Consider the following 22,383-nt stretch of genomic DNA (forward strand, 5'->3'; position numbering starts at 1 on the left):
TTTTCTCGGTCAGTTGGTTGGCGTCTTGGGGATTCGATTGGTTCCTTTATTAGTTGTGTCATAAGTTGTTTTTCATGCTCAATTTATAGAGTTATCAGTAGAAATCAAGTTCATACCCTGGTGATACCCAAAATGTGATTAACCAACTTGAACAATCAACTTTTATCAGATGGGTGTGTCAGCTTCACCACATTTAGAGGAATCCTTTAAACCACTTGCAGTTTTAAACTGGGAGGAAAAGTGCATTCTACAGCTTCTTCTTCTCTCTTTGAGAGAAACCGTTTGAGATGGTTCAGGTAACTGATGTGGCGTCCAGTTAGAGGTGGACCAGGCACTGGATAAAGGTCCAATTGCAACTCAAGACCTTCTGGAGAGATTAAATCTATATGAAGTCCAGGTATAAGCTTGAGGATGAGCTGAAGTTTCTCTTCAATGGGCTTCTGCCCAAATGTAAATGAATGGATGGAGTTTTACGTTTTGGGCACACCTGTGATGTGTAGCCCATTTACATTTAAAACTCTCTTCATTAATAGCTTTCTTCATCACATTCACCTATTCGTGTAACACTAGCACATAGCACTACAGCTGCATGCATAAACCTTATCATTCTTGAAAAGCAAGTCACAGTTCAATGTCCTATCCAAGGATACTTTAGGTCATAGACAGGCAAACCGAGGTATCACATCTCTCGCTTTACATCTGAGCCACAAGGCAGTTTTTCTCTGCACTTTCTGAAAGTGATAAAAAGTTGAGAGTTCACGCTGTCCTGAATCTGCAGCAAAAAACATATCCTAAAAGCACCAGTTTGTGTAATGATAGCATATTCCTGCATCCTGCTACAGTGGGAGACCTTAGTGAGTCCCAGCACCTGGCTGGTAATCACTTTCAATTTGATGTGTTTGTGTAAGCCTGTATGCCAGCAGGCCCAGTCCTATCATACGCTCCACTACCACTCAGCAGTGTGTTTCAAGGAGCTTGCTGACTCGTCACATTCACTCTGCTAATCCATGTTTGTTGTGCTTCAAGTTTAAAAGGCAAACTATAATGTTATTTCTTGTGTGATGTTGACTCAAGGGACCCAAAAGCAGAGACGAAAAATCTGAGGTAAGGTGAACAGTTTATTTCTCCATAAAAACACAAAGTGAGACGGAATTTGGCTGGAAAACAAAAACTGGAGCGCACGCAGCAAGCGTCGGAGGCTAACGGGAACGGGAGGCAACTCTGGGACCACTGATGACGAACGACAATAACCCGGCAGCGCCCTGCAAGCAGACGCCGGCTTAAGAATCACGCCGATTAAGATCCGCCTCAGGTGTGTGTAGTTGTCCACGCAGAGAGCATCACTAAGAGAAGGGGAGAGAGGGAGGAGAGATGCAATGCACAGGAAACACAGAACATTCACGTCCACGACCACGTCCACGACCACGTCCACGACGACGAACATCCAGGAGGCGACGGACTGAATGCGGGGTGGTCATCGACGACCCGGAGGGGAGAAGGGGGATCGGAAGGAGAGCTCAGTCGACTCGTGTAGAGAGGCTTAAGTAGGGACACATGAAAAGTAGGGTGTACTTTGAGAGAGGCAGGGATCGTCAATCTGATCGCACATGGGTTTATAATCTATATTTCATAGGGCCCTATGAACCTGGGGGCTAATTTTCATGACTCAACCTGAAGGGGAAGGTCCTTGGTGGAAAGCCACACCCTTTGACCCGGTTGGTAATTTGGTGCGTCGGATCTGTGTCTGCTGCCAACCTTTGATTCCGGGCTGAGGAGCGAAGAAGTGCTGCGCGAGCCTCATGCCACACTCTGCGTACACGAGCCAAGTGATCTTGGACAGAGGGGACAGCACTGTGTAAATTTTGTTCGGGGAAGAGGGGAGGTTTGAAACCAGGATCCACCATAAAAGGGGACATCTCTGTGGAGGAGCAGACTAGAGAGCTGTGGGCATCTTCAACCCAGGGGAGATTAGAGGACCAGGAGTCTGTGTGCGGAGCGGTGACACAGCGGATGGTCGATTCCAAGTCCTGATTTGTTCGCTCTGTCTGACCATTAGTTTGTGGATGGTATCCTGAGGACAAACTTGCAGAGACACCCAGAGTCAAACAGAACACTTTCCCGACACGGGATGAAAACTGGGGACCACGGTCAGAGACTATATCCTGTGGGATACCATGGAGGCAAAAAACATGGTGAGTCAGGGGAGAAGTAGTTTCCAGAGCCGAGGGTAGTTTAGGCAGGGGGACAAAGTGTGCAGACAAAGTGGAGAATCTGTCCACAATTGTGAGGATCACCTTGATACCCTCTGACGGAGTGAGTCCGGTCACAAAATCAACAAATGGGACAAAGGGCGATGCGGGACCGGTAGGGGGCGGAGGTGACCTGCTGGAGCCTTGTGACTGGCCTTACTTCGGACGCAGACCGAGCAGGCAGCAACATAGGGTCTGGTATCAGCTGAGATGGAGGGCCACCAGAATCGCTGACGCAGGAGGGCCAGAGTACGGTGGAACCCAGAGTGGCAGGCTAGCTTGGAATCATGCCCCCACTGTAGAACTTGTGTCCTAAGAGCCGGGGAAATAAATAGAAAAGCAGCTCCACGTGTAGGGTCAGTAGGACCCACTGAGGAAAGCATCTGCTGAGACGGGACTGGAGGAGGAGATGGTCGGGGCCAAGGTGCTGCGGGGGGGCTCTCCTGGCTAACCTCTCCCTGTGTCTCTCTCTGAGCCTATTGTCTTATCTGATGGCAAGAGAAATTAACTCCTCCAGACTACCTGTTTCATCACGGGCTGCAAGTTTGTCCTTAAGGTCCTCATTTAGTCCCTGCATAAACACTGTTTGTAGGGCTTGAGGACCCCAACTGCACTCTGCTGCAAAAATGTGAAAATCAATAGCAAATTCAAAGACTGAGGAGGCGCCCTGCCGCAGAGAGGAGTTGCTTACCAGCGTCCCTACCACGAACGGGTTGATCAAAAACTCTTCTCATCTCAGAAACAAAAGAGTCCAGTGTGCTGCACACAGTGGAACCGGAGTTAACCAGGACTGCTGCCCAAGCCGAAGCTTTACCCTCCAATAAGCTCATCAAAAAGGCTAACCTGGATCCATCAGAAAAATAAGTGAGCGGCGGCTGCTGAAAAACTAAGTAACACTGGTGAATAAACTGACTGCATGCCTCTAGATCACCTGAGTACCTGGCGGGAGTAGGAATGAATGGCTCGTGGAACTGACGGGACTGCGCAGCATGAGAAGCCGCGATAGCGGAGACATCAGCAGTGGTGACAGGTGCAGCGGCGGGTGCTGCTGCGGCATCATCGGAACCAACGGCGTAGGTGTCCAGACGCTGAGGACAGACTTGTTCCACCCGCGTCGTGAGCCAGTCGACTGAGGATGCCAACTCCCGAACTACATCGGCGACACCCTGCAGCGCTTGTTCGTGTTGCCCAACCCTTGCGCCCTGTATTTGTAGAGCAGATCGCATCTGCTCAAACTCCGCGGGATCCATTTTCTTTTGGCCGGATTATTCTGCGATGTTGAATCAAGGGACCCAAAAGCAGAGACGAAATATCGGAGGTAAGGTGAACAGTTTATTTCTCTGCAAAAACACAAAGCGAGCCGGAATTCGGCTGGAAAACAAAAACTGGAGCGCACGCAACGCAGCAAGCGTCAGAGACTAACGGGAACGGGAGGCAACTCTGGGACCACTCATTACGATCGACAATAATCCTGCGAGCAGACGCCGGATTAAGAATCACACCGATTAAGATCCGCCGCAGGTGTGTGTAGTTGTTCAGGGAGAGAGCGTCACGAAGAGAAGGGGAGAGAGGGAGGAGAGAAGCAACACACAGGAAACACAGAACATCACATCTTGTAATTTACTCAGATTCTTAGTACACGGAAAAATGCATAATAACATGAACTGCATTTCCCAAATTTTAATAGTTTAAAAGGTATTTGCAAAGAAAATAAACTGTGATGATACCATTGCGGCACAGAACATTTTTTGGGTTGAGAAATTGCAGATTTGCATCATTTGTGGAACAACATGAGCAGTTTTTCTGGGTTCTGGGGGGGAAAAGAAAAATCATATGACACTTTATAGAGAACACCTGGGAAAGTATTTATAGCTTTTGTTTCGAAGGCTCCTGCTTTATGTATTTGGATATTATGTTTGCCACTATATGGTGTTGACAGACATCAGAGAACGCATTCCAAACTTTTCTTTGACCTTTGACAAGAGTTATAGGCTTTGATAGAAGATCAATGTTAAATGTAGGCGACACATGTGCTGCTTAACTATTTATAGAGCACTCATTGACGTACTTGGAAATAAGAAAATGTGACCTTGATCCTTTTTACTTGAATTTCCTTATAGAATCATGAAAAAAAACACAACATAAATATACAACTGTTATGGTGTGACTTCGGAGGCTCAGGCGCAGATAAACCAGCAGGAGACAATCAGTTACTCTACTGAGAGTTTATTATAAAAAAGGGAGTTGAAAAGGAATTAAACTGAAAGTGAAAGTCTTAAGTTTGTTGTCCAAGAACAAGGTTGATGTTCCTCCAAGACACGTGTCGAACTCCAGGCCTCAAGGGCCGCAGCCCTGCACGTTTTGCATGTCTCCCAGCTTCAACACAGCTGATTGCAATGAGCAGCTCGTTATCTGGCTTTGTGCTGATGAACCATCAGGACATTCGGGGAGGGAGACATTGAAAACGTGCAGGGCTGCGGCCCACGAGGATCTGAGTTTGACACCCCTGCTCCAAGAGGAATAGCCGGAGCGGGTTTCAGAGCTTGAGTTTCCACCAGGCTCCGGTGATAGATGGTCGAGACAGGGAGGCAGAATGGTGCAGTCTAGCAGCAAACAAACTGAGCATACACATACGCCGCAAGACGAGCTCTGAGAGGGTTTAGGATCCAGCATCGAATGGAGTCGAGCACCCGTTTAAGTAGTGCTGATGATTAAGAGAAGACGAGCTCCACCCGGTCGTCCCAGCTGTCCCGAATCAGGTCATTAACCTCCCAGCATCTCCACTCCCTCAAACAGCCTGGAAAAAAAGGGGAGGAGAGACAGGAGAGGAAAAGCCCAACCGCCCCTATGAGGCCTCTGAGGAGTGGCCATGACAACAACCTTTTAATTGAAAGAAAGTTTGACCAATTCAAACATGTTTCTTAAATGTTGAAAATGTCTCTACTTTTCAACATTCTACACACTGCTTAGTACAATACAGTGTTTGTTAAAGAACAATAAAACAACTTTTTTGTTGGTTTGATGCATGGTTGAAAATATGCATACTGTACCTATTGCAGCATTTCAACTACCAAAAGCACAATATTTATGATGAGAAGTGTGACACAGAAGTATTTTCACAATTCTCACCATTTTTTTTAAATCATGCAAATGCTAAAGCGAAACTCATTGTGCCCTTTATATAACTCATATATAGTTTTAAGTTTACTGGAAGAAATGTAGTCGTTACCAAATCTGGTCACTGTACAGGTGTGACTTTATGGCCGCATAAAGTCCTTCTATATAATCTGATATTTCTTATCGGTCTCACTCTGTTCCCCTGACAAGATCTTTAAATAGAGAATGTGACGTGCATATTTGCCTTCCATTTGCCTTTTAGCTGCCTTTCGATGTTTACGGTGACAGTGCTCTGATGAAAACAACATCTGCATGGAGTGCTGACAAGGTGTGAAGACAACACTGTCGCTGCCAGAATCCACGCTACAGCGGATTAATGAATGTGGCATGTCTCACAGCTTCATGCACTCGTGGAGATACCGTGGCTGCTGGTCATTAAAAGTGGAGTGCTGTGTGCACCATATGTACCTGTAGTGTGAGAAACGATGAGGGATTACTCCATCCAACGCAGCATTACATGAGCAATCGCAAACACAATAATAGGATTGTGTGTGTGGATAGCTGAGGTTGATTAACTATCCATCTGTCAGATGGTAGATTGCAGCCCTAAGTCACAAGTTTCTTTCTAAATGCTGTCCTAGTCAGTGATGCCGGTAACGTGTTAATTAATCACGCGTTACTCTCATATGACCACTTTTTTCAGTAACGAATAATCTAATGCGTTACTATTTCCAACCAGTAATCAGATTAAAGTTACTTCTCCAAGTCACTGTGCGATACTATTGTAATGTCCAACTGGACAAGTTTCTTGTCTGCAAAGCTGCTTTATTGTTATACACAACAAATCCTATACAACCACCTTGCTTGGTGGTTTCCTGGGGTCTGGATTGGATCTTTTTGCGGACGGTTTTGGTCCACGGGCCTCATGTTTGACTGAAGTGAACTTCTTAGCAGCGCCCCCTGCTGGAGGCTGTCCCTCATTAAGTTACGTTAACAGTTAAAACCTCTCTGTGCTCAACTATTTATCTGTTCTTAGGGGGTTCCTAGTAAGAGGTTCTACTGGACACATAAGTTAGACAGCTTTCAGAAAGCTGTGCGCTGTTTTTTCGACTGACGTCCAAATGACGTCTGGCTGCCTGACACTGTCCAGTTAATCTGGGGTTTTGCAGTAAAAACAATACTGCCTTTCAGTTTGTATATAAGAAAATATTTTGCGAGCCCAATGGCCGAGTCCGAGACTAGTCCGAGTCAAATACCAAAGAGTCCAAGACAAGTCAGAGACGACAAAAAATACAAGTACAAGTAGTACAGTCCTGCCAGCCGCCACTGAAAACTGGTTTCCTTTTTCATGTTGAGACACTAGGCGGTGTGGTCTGCAGGTGCTGAAAGTAACCAAAAAGTTACTTGTATTCTATAGTATGATTATATAGTATAGTAATCCGATTACTTTTTCAAGGTACTGTGGCAACACTGTTCCTAGTAAATAACTTAATGTTTTGCAACACAGAACAAGAAAGAGTGTGAGTCCTCACTGAATACTTTATACTTTATATGTAATAAATTGGATTTTTATAGTCAGATGTTACATGTTCTGCTTGTTGCCTTGTTTTCTGGATTCTTCATGTTCCTCCCACTAAACAAAGAGATGCTTTTTAGATTTTTTGCTTCTTTTACATCAGGTCTCAGCTGAGGGCCACTGCTGGGACCGTTGTCTCATTGGAGGATCACTTCACCTCCAGTATTACAAATAATCCACACATGTACCCAAACATTTATTTAGTCGCCAAAATTAGTGATTTTATTTCAACCATTGAGAAAATGTAGATGCAGATCTTTAACCGAATTCGTCAAAGCTGTTTGGAAACATTCAAAGAGCTAAAAGATGAATAAACTGGTAGATCTGTATTGACCAGAATGTTCAACGCACCAGAAATGTGTTTTGGGCATTTAGGTCAACATACATAAACAAACAGTAAAGATAAAGACACTACTTATGTACTTTCAAATATAACAATGAGAAACATCAAAATCACAACAAATAATTTAAGTGTATTGACATATTTACATATACATATTAAACACATTTAACCTTCAGTATCTACATTTTATTTCTAAAATGTCAGCTATGATCTCATCATAATTGTTATTTAGAAGTATCTGATTGGCTGTGCAGGAGAACAACAGCCAATCACAGGACAGTTGGTTTGATTAGTCACCTACTGGAAGGAATCCCACTTTTGTTCTGAGGTCAAACAAATACATGAATTCACATTTTAACGTTAGCTGGTCTATTTTTAGCACATACGTTAAATTCAACAGCCTCTGAAGTCAGTATTGACATAAAATGTCCTCTTCTGAAAAAACGTTTTTTCTCTTCTCTTAAAAACTTCAGCCCTTTACAAAACTGTACTAGACTTTAACTCTCTAAATGCCAAATTTGATTAATAACAACATGGAATTTTTTAAAATGAAAAATACACAAATCTTTATTCTTTTTTAAATGATTTCCAACAGACTTTGGAAGACGATGATGATTTTTCAATCTGTCAGATTAGTCAAAATATTGATATTAATTTGGGTTTTTGTGGGTCCTAAGATTTAACCATTGTTACCCCAATAAGTCATTTCAAAACAAAAATGCCTCATGACATCTCATTCAAACCACATTACTAATCACATTGCAAAATATAGTCATCTATACTGTAACATTCAGGTTTTATTCCTGTAATAAAAAATGCCATGTTTTTCTGTTCAAATCCTACAATAAACTACAGTAATACTATTTGCATTTTTATACTTTATTTTTTGAATAAGCATCATAAATATGTGGGTGAAGGGAGGGTGCACGTGTTCTCCAGTTCACCAGAGTATACATGGACGTATTTGCACTGAAAAAGAGGGAAATGTTGAATTTAAATGTTATTATCCAGTTATGTTACTGATTTGGCTCATTTGGTTCTATGTTTTCATTGCAGTTTGTCCGTTCGTCTGTCCGGTCGGTCGGTCGGTCGGTGGATTAACGGGATCATTTAAAAACTTGTGGATGGTTATGACTTAAACTATGCATTCTATCAGATGGAACCATTTTAATGTATTAGTGGGACGCTCTGTGCAGACAGGTGTCTGCTCGCTGAGTGTTTTCTTCCCATTCAAACTGGGCTGGATTTGGCCCCTGAACCTAAGTGAGTTTGAGATCAACAGTTTATAAACAAGCGTACAAACTGCAGCTGCTGACTCTGTTAAAGAAGTAAGAGTGGGTCTATGAAGAGAAGCTTCCTCCTCCCCTGAGCCCACTTTTATTTATGGGCCACCTTTGATAACATGGAAGTGATTTGTGTCAGGAATACATATAGTCCCTTAAGAATGTTTGCTCCCATTTTCAAACGAATAAATTACATTGAACTGATTTTGCGTCTGAGCTTGTTCTGCCCTGCATGCATGACGGGAGGACTTAATTTCAGAAAAATATAATGGTGGTCCATGTTTTCAGTTTCATTCCAGCCAAAATGATTTAGAGCTGGTTGATCTCCTGGATAAGAAAGACAATTTTTACTCCTGTGCCTGGCCTACATTCGCTGGTAGGTGTATTTATCGCTATAAAAAGAAAGCGTTCCTGTTCTGCCGCCACATTCCCGAACAACTGCTTGGAACCTTTGACCGCCGGCCTGCTGTAATCTTTCTCCAACATGTTCCCTGCATTTAATTGAACATAAATAAGCCTGCCCATGTAACAGGGGTCACATTAACCTTGACCCCGAGAGTCTGCCGCTCAGTGACTCATCAGCCGTTACTCCCATCATGCAGCACTGCCGATCAGCCTGTCTGGGGGAAATCACTTTCCCGTCTCCGTGGCCAATGATGATTGAGCACCTCTGTAAAAGGAACTCGTCTTCCTTGTCGTGGCGACGCACTGGAAGGGGAGTCTGGGGAGGGGAACGCTTGAGGGGCCGCCCCCCCTCCGGTAGGGATATTTATTACAGGCAGGCGATCTGTTTAACGCTCAGGAGACTCCCAGACGGCCCCGTAATAAACGCTTAGAGGGGATGAAATATTCATGCAGAGTTAAATATGGATCCTGGAGTAGTCGCTGCGCATTAAACACTGTCAATACTGATCAGCGCTGACACCCCTCTTTTCCTCCCACACCAGAGTTTTTCTCCCCGGAGCAGATTCCCCGACGGCTGGCCGCCACATTTCAGAGAGGTATGAAGGGAGAGTCAGCCATGCAGAGCTGGAAGGAGAGACATCTGAGCTGCAGTGGTCCTCCGACACGTGTTTATGAGGAGCAAGTGCAGCAGTCAGACGTGTCAGGCTGCTTTTATCGATGTTAACTAACTAACCGTAAAACCGAGATTGCTGCTGCAGTGGCGGAAGCTGTTTCTCTCCTCAGACAGCTCACGCAACATCAAGCGCTCACACCGGATTGGACTCCAGTCAAACAGCACACACACACGCACACACACACACACACACACACGCACACACACACACACGCACACACACACACACACGCACACACGCACACACGCACACACGCACACACGCACACACGCACACACACACACACCAGATTGTCTCTTTCATTCACATGATTGTAGTTTAGTAAAAAGGCAATGTACAGTTAGATCACCGTAGATCCTGTGCATTTTTCAAACCTGTTGACCTTTAATCATATTACTTCATCAGTTTGTGAAAGTCAGCAGAGACTGACTGGACGAGCACAGGTCCATCTGCCCATGTCTCTGTCTGTCCATCTGCCACATAAAGTAAATTAGACACTGCTGACGAGAGCCTGAACAAATTTGACGACCCAAAATGTGCCGCTCCAATGTTCCTGTGGTCCAGTCCCCAACTCACAGCCTGAGTGATGTGAACTGAATCCAGGATAGTTATTGTCAATGTCAGTTAATTCATCCATCTTCAAACAAGTTTCATCAAAGTAACATTCAACTGGAGCTCAACCCATTTCCAGCTGACAGAAGATGGAAGGTAAAGTTCTAACAGACATAAACACACCAAACTATACAGAAAGAAGACTCAAATCAAAATCCTTTATACATTGGAAATTAGAAATCTGCTTCTTTGGGGGAAAAGGATCCAACTTGGTGCGGTGAATCATGTGATGGACATCCTTGATCTACTGTCAGTGTAAACAGTGGCGGACTGGGCTGGTTTTCCGGCCCGGGCGATTTGGGAAATGTTGGATATAGATAATAATGATTATTTGAAGGGATTCAGTTTGTTGACCTTGGATTTCTTAAAACCAGCCATTAAAATATGGCTTTTAATTTATTAAAACATTTTATTAGTCAACTTAGTTAATCCCAACATGTTTGCGAATTACATTTTCCTTCCCATGTAAAATTCCAATATTTTAAATTTGCATAAATGCACAGTACATGGAAACATAAATTGGAATTTTAGTGATCTGTATGTTGCATGTTTATATTGCAATAATGATGATTTTTCAATGTTTATTGTCCACGCAATAATGAAATAATCTTCGGTATTTTAGAAACTGCTTAAGAATTTATTTGGTCTTGCTCTCCTGAAGCGGTGCCTCACATTGGCTTTTGTTTTTAACATGTGTGCACATATTTGTGCACAGAGATCGCAGTGTGACACTACAGCAGACCTCTGAAGCCCACTTTGTGTACATTAATACTCGGCAGCGTGTCTCTGTGGCCAGCTGAGATGTTGTGACCCACAGCAGAAGAGTCACTTTGTCATGTGACGCTTAAATGGAACAGTGCCAGTGTCTCACAGGTCAGCGCTCTGGGGATATCATCATCAGTGTGCGACAGAGTGTTTGATTCAATAAAAAGCAGCGAGCGGCCGCCCAGGCTTCAGCAGACTGCGGGCTGGTTTCCCACTGCGCCGCACACTCATCTGGAAGCAGGAAGTAAACAAATAATGCCACAGGCCAAACAGCTGGGGATGCTGGGCTGTGACACACACACACACACACACACACACACACACACACACACACACACACACACACACACACACACACACACACACACACACACACACACACCAGACGCCTGTACTACGACGTTGGATTTTCTCTTATTGAGATAACTCCAAGGATTACTACGCCTCTCGCTCCAGGATAAATCACCATGGTAACTGACTCTGAAAGTCTAACCAGCTCCAGAGCAGGATAAGTTCTGGATAAGCAGTCAGAGCTCCGCCTCCTGACAAATCAGATCTCTTGGAAAATGACCTGCCAATCCTTAAACGATGGTGATTGGTGCGCAGGTTCAGCGCTGAGCTGCAGCAGAGAGGGGATATTAATTTAGAGCGATCTTTTTGACTTAATAGAATAAATCCTGGTCACTGAGGCTTTGAAGGATGTTTTTCTTCTTGACTTGTTCCAGGTCTGTTTCGCTCCACGAGGGTTGATCTATGATAATGAGGTTAATGATCACACCTGAGAAGTGACGTGCGGTGAGGTTCACGGCTGGTGAGGCAGTGACTCCTCTGGAGTCAGATTTACAATTGTAAGAACTGAGAGGAGCCTCTTATTTCACTGTTCGTCCAACAGCACCAACTGGTAATGCTTCATATCAGCAGTCCTCCTTCAATGACACTTACACCAACACCAACATAAACATAAACACAGGAACACATTGGTCCTACAAAGAAAGTTTATTTTATAGAAATGGATAGAGCAGCCTTCTTGTCTAAGCAATCCATATTTACTCTAAACAAATTAAAGTATAGAGAGGCGTGCAGCACAAATTAAATTTTGACCTTCAGTAAAAATTAAAGTTATTTTTCAAACTTTAAATTCTGGTGCTTTAATCAATTTTCATAAAGGTTGTCTATCAAAATGATAAGAAAAAAAAAGTATTTTAGACCAAAAGTTTAGTTATCACATACTTTAAACAGTCAGTTCACATTCGCCCCCTTGAGGTGAGGCAGAGTACTGCCTGCCTCACCTGGGGTCTTTGCTCTGGGCTTCACTGAGGAACAGAACCGGGCAGCGTCATGTGACCCAGCTTGTATTGGATCGCCCAGTCAGATATGAGGCACAGCTCTCCACTGGCTCACCCGGGATTTCTGCCCTGGATTTGATTGTGAAATACTGTATTATATATATTACGTATATTATATATACTCTGTTCTGCAATTTTTACAGAATAAAATGTCAAAAATGTGTAATCATACTGAAAATGCATCTTTAACACAAATCAGTGGAAATATTCATATTTATTTTATGTATTTTTATTTTTTTTTATCATGATGGCAGGTTATTTAATATTCCAACACAAAACACAAGAGAAACTCAGCCTCAAAACAATCTGATGTAAAACTTTAACTAAAAGAAGAGCCGTGAGGAAGTTCAGCCCGAAACATTTCTGCTGTAATAAAGTGAAATTGATTGATCACAGACCTATCTGTTCATATTGTCCGATTGATTAAAATCTAATTATAATCTCACCAAGTCAGCATTAACAAGTCAGGAAGGTTCTGGTTTTGGCTGCAGCAGCAGTGTTGCTTTTAGCTGCTGGATGAGTTTTAATTCTTCATAATCTCAGAGAATAACTGCTCCTTCAGTAATCTGTAAACTGCTCAGCAGAGTTTCCCTGTGTGTGATTGGTCAGACGCTGCAAACTCCGCCCCTTTTCATGTGAACGCTCATACGTCGGTGGGAAGTAGCTGATCAACTCGATCAGCTACTTCGTAGTAACGGTGATCAGGATCGCGCCTGTCTGGATCAGTCAAGCAGGAAACAGAGATCCTGGCTATGTTGATCAGGGTTGGTAGTCCAGGCCTCTGGAGGCTGCAGCCGGTCTGTGTAACGACACAGTACGGTGATGTCAGTGTGACCACATTCATTATTTGTGGTGAGAAATTTTTTTATTTGCACGTTTGTTCCTTGTCTTTTGAATTTCACAACTTATAATGTATAATCAGAAATGATTTTAGAACTGAAAATGTATGACAGACATAAAACTGAATGCATTTGATTTTACAGCTATTGTCTTTATGCTAAATAAGTAGCTCCAATTCTCATAATTGTTTTACAATCAGATTGTTGTGGCCCTCACCTCGTTCCTGTCTAAGTGTATTGATATCACTAGTTAGCATGTAAAAGTGAAAACAACAAATTTGATCAAATTCAGTCACTACCTGAAAAGATCAGTCTAAAATAAATCTTTCAGTCATTTTTAATTACATTATTCAGGTATATTATTATTACTGTGGCTGACTGGCGACCTGTCCAGGGTGAACCCTGCCCTCCCAGTAGGCTGGGATCGGCTCCAGTGCCCTGCGACCCTGAAAAGAATAGATAGAAGATGGATATTTATTATTATTATTATTATTATTATTACTATCACTATTATTCTTATACATTGCATCTAATAATTGTATTTAATTTATGTGGATCATTTTGGTTATTAAAAAAGTTAGGTTTGTGTAGTTTTCTCAATGTAGCCAATCTTATTATGTATAAATGGCACATAAAATGTTTCATACACGCTGACTTTAAAGTCTAAAAGGCTCAGCCTGGGTTGAAATGTATTATAGTCTAAATGTGTTTCAATAAATACTCTATAAAAGGTTTTTTCAAGAAAGAGAAAAGAACTGCAGGACCGTGTTTATGTGATTTTCAAAGCACAGTTTGTGGTGGTCTGTGTGGATTTCTCACTATTCCATACTGTGCTCGTCAAAAAGGACCCATTATGACATTTGACAGCAGTAAAAATACCCTCCTATTCTGAAACGAGTAGTTTTCATAAAGTAACCTGGAAATAAAAAACAGCAACACATTTTTATACTTTCCGGTTGGTGCTACTAATGTTGGTCAGAATCTTTAGATGGACGAGACATCGAATTATGTGACACTGCTTTGAATCGGCTATTTTGGTTTCATGTTTTCTCCGCAGAAGGACATGATAATAATGTTTTGCAAAGGAAATCATTCATTATTTAATGTATTTTGATACTGTGAGTGATTTCCTGGTGACCTGCTCCTCTGTGAAGAGATTAGAAGTGAAGAGTATGAAGGGTTAACTCGGGAGCACAGAAACCAAACAATACTCTCCCACCTTTGGATGTGTTCATGAGTTGTTTCAGCCCTGTAAAGAATCAAACATGGGTTTGCATTAGAAGAGCTTTATTGACTTAAGAAGGTTATTTGGCGCTCAGACCCCGACGGAAGACTGTGAATAAAGTTATGAATGCATGAACACGCTGATCTGGGATTAGGCTTCCCCCCGGAGTCTGGACACTGGTGGAGGCAAGGATGAGGCCTGAGGTGAGTTTACATTGACGTTAGCTATGTGCCACCGGAACGGCACGGTCGTTTCTGGCTGTTTTTTAAACAGGGAGAAAACCAACGGAACCACTTGAGCGACTGTGGAAAGTAAAAACTCCCTGGAGCAGGAGGAAACCTCCGCAGAACCAGAGTCAGAGGTGGCGGCTTTCTGCTAACTGGTTGAGTGGAGGGCAGAGAAGAGGAGGATGACAGACAGAATGTGGAAGGGATTCTATCTCTAGTTCAGGGAAGGTCTGAATACAGACTGGATGATGAGCATTGATGGTGGCGTAGATGTGAGACCAGGTGGAGGCGGGGCGGAGGCGGGGAACAACACAGCTGGTATGAACGAGGCTTGAACAAGGGAGCCTAAGAGGTGGAACCTGGGCGAGGATTGGCTGCTGCGTGGGGGTGTGCCTGGGGAGCTCCATGTCAGTAATGTCAGTAAAACTTTGAAGATGAAAAACACTCAGACACGAATGTAGGAGTTCCTGAGAAACTTAGTGACCATCACAGTAGAAGAGGATTGGTTCAGAATTAGGACGCACACGAGCAGGGATGACTTCCTTCATACGTGTCTGACGAGGCGAGCGAGTGTCCGGTTCAGGAGCACAGCTCACCGCCCCGGTCCACAGCTCTGGTCCACAGCTCACCGTCCCGGTCCACAGCTCACCGCCCCGGTCCACAGCTCTGGTCCACAGCTCACCGTCCCGGTCCACAGCTCTGGTCCACAGCTCACCTCCCCGGTCCACAGCTCACCGTCCCGGTCCACAGCTCACCTCCCCGGTCCACAGCTCACCTCCCCGGTCCACAGCTCACCTCCCCGGTCCACAGCTCACCGCCCCGGTCCACAGCTCACCGTCCCGGTCCACTGTGCTGAATGATGAAGGACTCCAGGTCATGTGCAGCTTTCACTTCGGTCTTTGTTCTGGAGAGTTCTGGAGGAGCTTTGTGGGGTCGCAGCCTGTCTCTCTGTTTCTGCAGCTCTGCCGGCTCAAACACAGTTCCCAGTATTGGAAACCGTGCAGGAGGTTGGAGGGAGGAATGGATTTCATTAGAAATGAAGTGAGGACAGAATTATATCCCCGCAGCTTTCGTTACCTCACTCTAATTGTAACCAGCGCTGCAGAATGAATCAGGAGTAGTTGTTGCCTCAATTACTGTGGAAAGATGCATATATCTGAAACTTCCTTTTAGGAAATGGATTGCTCTCCTGGGAGCCTGGCTGGCACCGTTTGCTACTTGGCTCATTTTTCCGAAAGCAAATGACTCCTAAGGCAAAATAAATCATTAAAATATATTTGTTTTCTTTGTGTTTTTTCCCCCGGCAGGTCTGATTCGCTTGCAGGAACTTATAAAGGCGCCGTCCCGCTACAACATCCGCTTAAAGATCCGACAGCTGCCGGCAGACACCAAGGACGCCAAGCCGCTACTGAAGGAGATGAAGAGGGGGAAGGAGTTTCACATCATCTTCGACTGTGGCCACGAGATGGCAGCTGGGATCCTGAAGCAGGTTCATGTCTTTCTTTTAATATCTACATGCAGATGACACAAAACTCTACACATCAAGGTCTACGACGCAGCACAGCCCAGACTGAGTACCGTATTTTCTAGAGTATAAGTTCCACTTGAAGAGGAACAAAAACATGTAGGTCGTATAGATAAGACACATTTATTTTTGTTTGTTCATTTTATATGTTGCACCAGAGGTCAAATCGCATCAATCAAAAGGTGCAACACAGAGAGGAATATCTATAGATAATCTATAAGTCTCACTGGTGTAGTCCAGATGTAGTGTTGATAATCCTCCTCATCATCAGCTGATGTTCCAGAATCATCTGCAATTCGATTTCTTTCTTTTCAACATCTGCTTTTCTCCAGTCGCTCACAAGCTTCTCACAGTCTGAACTCTGAAATACTTTGTTTCAGTTCTGCTGGATAGTTCTCTCATTTAAATATAGTAGTAATGGAGGTTTGTTTCTGTGGTACTGTAGCAGTTTTCTATGGTCATACTATGACATCTAGTGGTCACAGATGGAATTTACTGGTATAAACATCTAAGTTGCTTCTTCGCACATGAGCCGTCAAACTAAGTGCAAATTATTGTCCGAAAAATAGTGCATAAATGAAATGACGGGATTGTTACAGCTTTTTGGTCCAGAAATGAACAAGGTGATTGATTGATTGATTTATTTATTGATTTATTGATTTATTTATTTATTTAGTTAGTTAGTTAGTTAGTTAGTTAGTTGCCACTTATCTTCAGAACACATCACACCTGAGCTCCAGTCACTGGACAGGATTGACTTTAGAATCTCACTACTGTATTTACACCATTGAATGATCCTATGCCTGAATACTTCTCAGTTACTTGAAAGACTCTTGGTTGTATAATTTGGACTCGTCAGTGTCAATCTGCTTTTCATACAATTAGTGTAAAAGGGCAACAGTGGCCTGAAGGTTAGGCTGTGGAAGTGGAATCGTGAGTTTGCAGGTTCGACTCCCACTCTGGGTCCCTTAGCATGACCCTTGACCTCCATCAGCTCGCGGAGTGCCGTAACGTGGCTGCACACCACATCCTAGAAATAAGCTATGGTAAAGATGGAAAAAGGAGTTTTTCCAAGGGGATTAATGAAATATGATTAGTTTAAAAAGAGTAGAATAAAGCCTTGTTTACAAAATGTTTCCAACGGAAACTCATAATTTTTTTGCCTTTTAGTTTCCAAAAAGTCGAAAGGACAATATCCATCTCCATGGCAACCAAAACCAATGTAGTTTTCATGTTGGTCCACTAGTTGTTGGTGTTGTTTGTTTTTGTATTGAAGCCACACACATGAAACACAGAACAATATGGATAACATTAACAATGGGAGAACCGGGACATTCTCGTGAATAGACCATCAAGTTGGATTGTTATTACAGTGACTGTCAAAATAAGATTTGCAAGTCCAGGAGAATATTGACAGGGAGCCATGTCACTCTGGAGGCCACCAGGTCTGTTATTGTTTATCTACTTGAGATTGTGCGGAAAAACGATTTACCATGGCCGTAGAGTGCCTGCACTGTAGCAGCGTTTCCACCGTCAACCAGGAGACGGGCCTTCACTGGTTTCAGAAAGTATAGCTTGTGCCCGTCTTCACGACGATGAAGCGAAAAATCCCATCTCCTAAAAAAAGTTTGGTTTTCAGTGGTTTTATCGACGGACATCCAAAATGTAAGAAAAGGTTTATGTTTTCACTTGAAACCATTTTCATGTAAATGAGCCCTAAAAGGATGTAAACACACATTGACAGGACTGCCACAAAAATGAACTTTGTGGTATTGTTTTGCCCCCTTTTTCAATTTCCACAGTTTATAGTCTGTTTTATCAAATGTACCTTTAATCACAAAATAGACTTGTGATCGGCCCTGTTAGCATTAGCATTAGCATTCATTCCCTGCTATAATCGGCTGTGTGCTGTCGTCATTATTGTCTGTGGCTGCTCGTGACTGATAATACTTTAGAATTTCAGCCTCTAACAAACAGCAGCCTTTAGAAAAGAGAGTTTTCCTCTTGGTTTTCTGGAAACCTCACACTGCTGACAAGAGCTCCTGGATTGCTTTACACAGAAAGTCTAACTTTCACTTTGAATGTGCAGGGCATGGCCGTTTTCTATTTGAGTGGAGGAACTCCATTAACAAGCCTTCATATTTCTCCAGCTTGTGGGATGATAAAATATTAAAGACAACATGATTCAGCCCCAGAACTCTGTCACTCTCCCAGGGTTTTTAATCAATGCCTGAATGGTAGATTGCAGGGGAAGGTCAAGGACACCTTTCATTAATAATGTCAGAGAGGAACCCTGCTAATGGGAAGTAATGAAAGGCATAAGTATCCTGCTCTGATGTTCTCATTATATGACACACCAATAAGTTAGCGGCTGTAAGCGCTTCATTAGCTGTCAGCCAACCCACCAAATCCTGCAGAAACAAGGGGAAGAACTCTGAGGAGGCGGCCATTTTTAAATCACATTATGTGCTTGTCGTGCAGTCAGGCAGTTTGGGATTGACAAATTCAACTGGACCAGAAGCCAATAAAGTGATGAAAAGTGATGGGAAGTGATGTGGCTGGTGTAGTTAGCAGAGTGATTACAGTGAAAAGTGCAGTTTGCAGTAATACCACTGCAACAACACACAAAAGTCACTATGACTGAGAATCAATGTGAGCCAAATAATCCAAGGTAATAACAATCAAAACTATAAAAGCACCCCCTCAGGGGAGTGTACACATCTAACATTTAAACTGTTTTAATGCAGCTTTGTGATGGCCTCATTTATATGTATGTAGCACATTAAAATTGGCACAGAACATCTGTGAATTAATAAATAACAAAAAGATTAACGTGATATAAGGAAACTGTCTTTATTCAAAGTATTTTCTCGTTATATAAAGGGTTTGTTGCATCTGCATGGATGGATGTTCACAATAGTTTATCTTGTTTCATTGAATTTTCTGTAAAAAAACCAAACTCAAACTGAAGTGTGTGAGTACATACATTCCTTCTGACTGCATTTCCTTTGACTCACTACATTGGAGTACAGGATTGTTTTCAGAAGGTCTTCACACAGTTTGTCCATCAATCAGTGGCCAGGTCTTTACTTGGTCTTTACTAAACAAAATCTTCTCTTTCTTTTGTGCAAAAAAACCCCAAAAAAGATTTCAAATCAGTAAAAGAAAAAGTAAAATCATAGCTGGTATCACCAATACCAAGACTGATGTAGGATACCCATGAACTTGTGTTGTCAAGGGACTTAAAGGTATTTTCTTTTAGTCAAACTGAATTCTTCCGAGCCGAAACTTCACTGTGGAATAAGGAGTTACACCTAAATAGATAAATTAACCTGAATAAAAAGGCTGGCTTGCTTTTGGTTGGTGAAAAAAAAGAAAAAAAACAACATTGACAAATGTATCGCACTTTTCTGTATGACACCATTTTCAGAATTACAACATAATTAGAGATAAAAATCTTAATTAGCTTCACCAGATATGATGAGATTCTTCACACTCCTCCTTACGATATGTTTAGATAATCTAAAATAAATGCAAATGCCCCCTAAAGACCAGTGGTTCCCATCGTTTCTCAAGGTGTTTACATCGTTTTCGCGTTTTTGTTTCAGAAAAGTTGGATTGTTATTATGGTGACTGTCAAAATAAAACTACCAAGTCCCAGGAGAGTATGGACTGGGACTCATGACAGTCTGGAGGAAACATTGTTAGCGACCGAGCAGAAAGGCCAAGGCCTCCTAAACTCAATTGTTCGTCTCATCGATACCAAAAATCCCGAGCTGGAACCCCAGACCTAAATCTGACAGGAAGTCCGCAGTTTGCCTTTCAAAGTACAATTTTCACCCAAAAACGGCCCTCAACCTCTGAAGGAGAATACATTTGACCCCCTAAACATGCTCAAAAACCCGCCAAATTTGGCACGCTCATTAACACTGGATAACGTTATAAGAAAATGTAAAAATTAACCCCCAGAGTGCCAAAATGTGCTCTCTAGCGCCACCTACAAACACTACAACGGCCACCAAAAACACTTAAACGGCGACCGCGGCCCGTAGGAATGTCATAGCGAGATCAAACCAAAACTCAATGGTTCGTCTCATCGAGCCCTACAAATCACATGCTGGGACCCCTGACCTAAATCAGACAGGAAGTCTCCAATTTGCCTTTCAAAATAAGATTTGCAAATGCGAGCCACTCTGAGCAGGAGACTCTCCTCCTCAATAATCCCGAATATCATTTTCAGTCGTCGAACGGTTCTGTTTTTATTAGTCGTCAAAGTTCAGAACACTGAATCCCGCCTCCTCGCCCCAGTTTAAAACAGCTAATGGAAGCTTTCTGCTGAGACGGCAGGACTGGGAACACACACACACACACACACACACACACACACACACACACACACACACACACACACACACACACACACACACACACACACACACACACACACACACACACACACACACACACACACGCCTGTCACAATATGCTTGTTAAGGCTGTTTAATGATTGACGCGTCCACGGCGACGGGCGTGATGTTCAGAACATGGATGTGGTTTTCCTGCCAAATTTCAAGCTGAGCGACACTGAAACGGCCAAAATACTTGGACTGGAGCCGCTTATTAGAATATTCAGGCTTATACATGATTGCCTCAGTACTACACTCTGGGTTCACTTCCATGTGCGTAACGTAATGTAACGATCCCGAAAATCCCTGCAGGGGGTCGGAGCCTCGAGCACAGAGTGGAGGACAAGTTTGACTTTCACATAACAGCAGAGAACATAAGGCCCGAGGACCAAAACCCACCAAGAGGCTCCAGTCTGGTCCCACCAAGCAAGGAGGTTTTAAAGGATTTATACTAGTTTGTTTTGACATTTCATTGTATTTTCACCAGAATGTTTCATTAAAATTGACTTCATTTTCAGTCACTGTTTGATTTTGTAAAAATAGAGAGAATTTTATTACACAACTGTGACCACAACAAAGAAAAACTTTAAAGTGTAAATTTAAAGGTTATTATAGCAATATTTTTTTCCTATTGTTCCTGTAGTGTTTCTTATAGTTTTTTCGCAGCCTGGGGCGGCTTAGAGGCCAAATTTGACCGACGAAACTCGTTTAAAACTCACCAACTTTGACTGACAACAGACAGGAGGAGGAGGAGGAGGAGGAGGAGGAGGAGGAGGAGGAAGAGCAGGAGGAGGAGGAGGAGGAGGAGGAGGAGAAGGAGGAGGAGAGGGAGGAGGAGGAGGACGAGGAGAGGGAGAATAGAGCAAGAGCAAGAGCAGGAGAAGGAGGGGCATGAGGAGAGGGAGGAGGAGGAGGAGCAGGAGGAGAGGGAGGACGAGCAGGAGGGGGAGGAGGAGAGGGAGGAGGAGGAGGAGAGGGAGGAGGAGGAGGAGGAGCAGGAAGAGGGGTAGGAACAGGAGGGGGAGGAGGAACACGAGGAGGAGGAGGACTAGAGGGAGGAGGAGGAGCAGGAGGAGGAGTAGGAGACTGAGGAGGAGGAGGAGGAGGATCAAAAGGGGGAGGATGAGAGGTAGGAGGAGGAGGAGGAGGAGGAGGAGGAGCAGGTGGTGGCTGATTTTTAATGCTAATGCTAATGCTAATGCTAATGCTAATGCTAAGCTACAATGTAAAGCAATGGGCAGGTTTTTGCTCCAGATTCCAGGTTGGTTTGACATTAGTAAATATAATCAATTCAATGTTAATGCAGAAGAAGTGCCAGGTCCTCCATGTGATCTCTGCTGACCTCCCAAGGTGGTCCTGGAGTCCACGTTGGGACAAATAGCTTGAAATATAGCCAGTATGATGTGTTAATAATGGCTCTTCACATTTCTAAATTCAAAAAACAAAAAAACAAATTGAATGCATTTGGACCAAAATTCCAGTTAAAACCCCTGAAAGTGGAGAGCGGGGGAATCAGGCCGGCTCAGCTCCTGCTGCTTTTAGCTGCATGCTCTTCCCTGTAATGTATGCCCTTTGTTTACCTGCACAGGAGAGCATTTCCACTTTACGTTCTCTTTTTGCAGCCTGAGTAGACAGACCTGTTGTGTCACAAACACATTCCACACACACTCCAGCTGTTGACTTTGTCAATGCCATGAAAAGAGACATTTGCTATCACTGGCTTCTAAATGTGACTTTAAGTGCTGAGGCAGAAATCAGGGAGAGCTTTTTTTTCCTGTGTTGTTAAAATCT

The 22,383-nt window shown here is 43.3% G+C and overlaps 1 protein-coding gene across 2 annotated transcripts in view; it reads left to right on the top strand.

Annotated features, from left to right (window-relative positions):
- Positions 1–22,383, top strand: part of grik2 (glutamate receptor, ionotropic, kainate 2) — a gene marked incomplete at both ends in the record, with an annotated part of 369,944 nt that overhangs the window by 122,860 nt on the left and 224,701 nt on the right. For both annotated transcript variants that reach the window (XM_080472373.1, XM_080472374.1), the window contains one exon: positions 15,969–16,150. In XM_080472373.1, coding sequence (XP_080328499.1) covers positions 15,969–16,150 — 182 coding nt within the window. The remainder of the gene's footprint in view (positions 1–15,968; positions 16,151–22,383) is intronic.

The sequence above is a fragment of the Lipophrys pholis genome, assembly GCF_963383615.2.
Source record: "Lipophrys pholis genome assembly, chromosome: 9".
Lineage (NCBI taxonomy): Eukaryota > Metazoa > Chordata > Actinopteri > Blenniiformes > Blenniidae > Lipophrys > Lipophrys pholis.